The sequence below is a fragment of the Limulus polyphemus genome, unplaced genomic scaffold, assembly GCF_000517525.1.
Source record: "Limulus polyphemus unplaced genomic scaffold, Limulus_polyphemus-2.1.2 Scaffold243, whole genome shotgun sequence".
Taxonomy (NCBI): domain Eukaryota; kingdom Metazoa; phylum Arthropoda; class Merostomata; order Xiphosura; family Limulidae; genus Limulus; species Limulus polyphemus.
Genome location: NW_013665853.1, coordinates 731,961 through 734,330, shown reverse-complemented (window position 1 = coordinate 734,330; position 2,370 = coordinate 731,961). Strand labels below are relative to the sequence as shown.

Sequence of the window (2,370 nt, the reverse complement as noted above, 5' to 3'; positions counted from 1 at the left end):
GTTCTAACTGCAACTTGTAGCAAAAAACTTGTAGTGTTAAAAATACTAAGTGAAAAACTACATGCTTATGAAATCTCTACATCTGCCCAATTGAACATATCACATCAAAACCGATTAAAACATTGGATACACCAGTTTACTTTTGGTATGACACATAATTTACCTTCGGTGGATTTTACTTCTCTGAATAATTTTGCCCACTGATGAATATTTCAGTGTTATCTAACCAAAAATATTCTTCATTTGTAGCACTGAAATCATTAGGCAACCATTTTATCTTTCAAACACAGGGTGAACTACCCGTTACTTTTTATCTATTCAATGAAAAATTCACTACCTACTAAATACATCAGTGCTTAATTACTAACAAAGAAATATTTTAGAAAAATGAATATATCACACAAACACACCGACATCCCTTGTTTTTGAAATTTAAATAAAATGAGTTTGATAGCTTTTATTTACTGATTTGTAATCCCATGGAGAAAACACCTCATTGTTCTTTACAAATAAGCGTATTTTCACAGAAACTGTTTGTATTAATGCAAAGTAAAAGTGGATGTTTTGCGCGTATAAGTTCGCAGTTGCAATCAGACCTCAAGACAAATGACTATTATTTGCAACTTCGTGTATTCTACTTATTAATCGAATAGAAAGTATTATTTTCGTTATGAATAAAGATACTTTTATTAAAAGTTTGTTTATTTTACTGCAAAGTGAAAATAATTTGTTTTTTATTTATTTAGGGCTAAAAAATAGATTATTGTGATATTTACGATTTAACTATCTATTTTATGTATGCTGTTTTGTAATTTTCATTAGTTTTCTAAATCATCTTTTTAAAAATTTGACAAAAATATTAAACAAATTAATTTTACTGAAAGTAAAACAAAAAAAAATGAAATTTATAACAAAAAGTGTTTTGAATAGATTATAGTAGATTCAGGACTTATTTTAGGATTATTTGCTGATATTCCACGTTTTTATGCACAAGTCCAGGATTTCCAGAAATCTTGAGTGGAAACAATGTAGGTTATTGACTATGTTAAGACAGTCACTTCTGCCATTTCTCGTAGAAACCAGGAGATGTGTTATGTTTGAGTGAGAAGCTTATGAAAACATCTACGAGCACTGATGTGTCATGGCATCCAATGCAATTCTACCAACTTATCAACGATATGTTAATGGTGTTCCACAAGTTTCACTACGTAAAACAATAAGGTTACGTGAAAAATTTATAATTCTGTTGGTTTTAGGTACTTTTGGTGTGATTTGTTTAGGGTCTCTCTTTTTTCTACCCGAACTACGTGGTGGGAAATCAATCCATACTGCTTACAAACGTTTCAAGGAAGCAGGGCCCGAGTTACTTTTGCCACCCCCACCCCGAGAAGAGGTTGATGCAAACTTGGTGAGGCATGGAGTTGTAAATAATGTAGAATTAGATCCACATAAAAATGTAGATAAACTTAAATTTAATTTGAAAATACAAGAAGATATTGAAAAAGAAAGAATTAGAAATATAGGTGTAGAGAGTGAAAAAACACAAGTGGAATTGCCAAAGCCCAATGAATCGAATTTGAATGATGGCAATAATGATGTACAGTTTGGCGAAAAAACAGGAGATGAAAAGTCAGAAAGTGGGAAATCTTTTGGTCATAATAATGTATATAAACAAGAATATTTGCCACATGGAAAGAAGTTTGGTGGAGATGTTTGGGTGGGTGATTATGGTGAACCAACTGACCCTGTAATAAAAGAAAGAAGAAATAAAATCAAAGAGGTAAGATGGTACTGAAGTTATTATTCTTAAGTTATGAAGTTAACTTGATTTATCTTTACTCCTAGTACATTGGTAATACCTGAACCTTAAAATATAATTAATAAAAAGTCATGAGATATGAAGCTACCACAACTGTGTCGCAGGACTGCTGGCAAAAAATATGTCATATAAACTAAAGAGAAAATATAGTTAATATAGCTGATTGAAAATTCAGAATAAAATCATAAGCACCTCAAGCATGTAAACGATTAAAACGATGCAAAGACATCTTGTATGGTCCATAATATACTAATGACAATTTGTTTTTGGTTTTCCTGTTAAAAGCCATGTTCAAAAACTGTTAACAATTACATTATCACTGTAGGCTGTACTAGTACTACAAAGTAGAAGAACTATTATGTCATTATCAGGTACAATCGATGTTTATCTGTGTTTTTTATATTTTCTTTTAAATAAAAAATTGAGTAATGTATAGTTCTAAAATTTGAATTATAATCAACAATTTGATACCAAACTTATTGACATAAATTCATGAAATAGTAGTTCAATAAAATTTTTGATGAGAGTCAACAAATGACATGACATGGTCT

At 30.2% G+C, this 2,370-nt stretch overlaps 1 protein-coding gene across 1 annotated transcript in view; it reads left to right on the top strand.

The window, feature by feature from the left end:
• Nucleotides 1-962: 962 nt before the first annotated feature.
• The window catches only part of LOC106478713 (mannosyl-oligosaccharide 1,2-alpha-mannosidase IA-like), a 35,090-nt gene continuing 33,682 nt past the window's right edge, over nt 963-2,370 (top strand). The window contains exon 1 of the mRNA XM_013939274.2: nt 963-1,780. Coding sequence (XP_013794728.2) covers nt 1,142-1,780 — 639 coding nt within the window. The 5' untranslated portion in view covers nt 963-1,141. The remainder of the gene's footprint in view (nt 1,781-2,370) is intronic.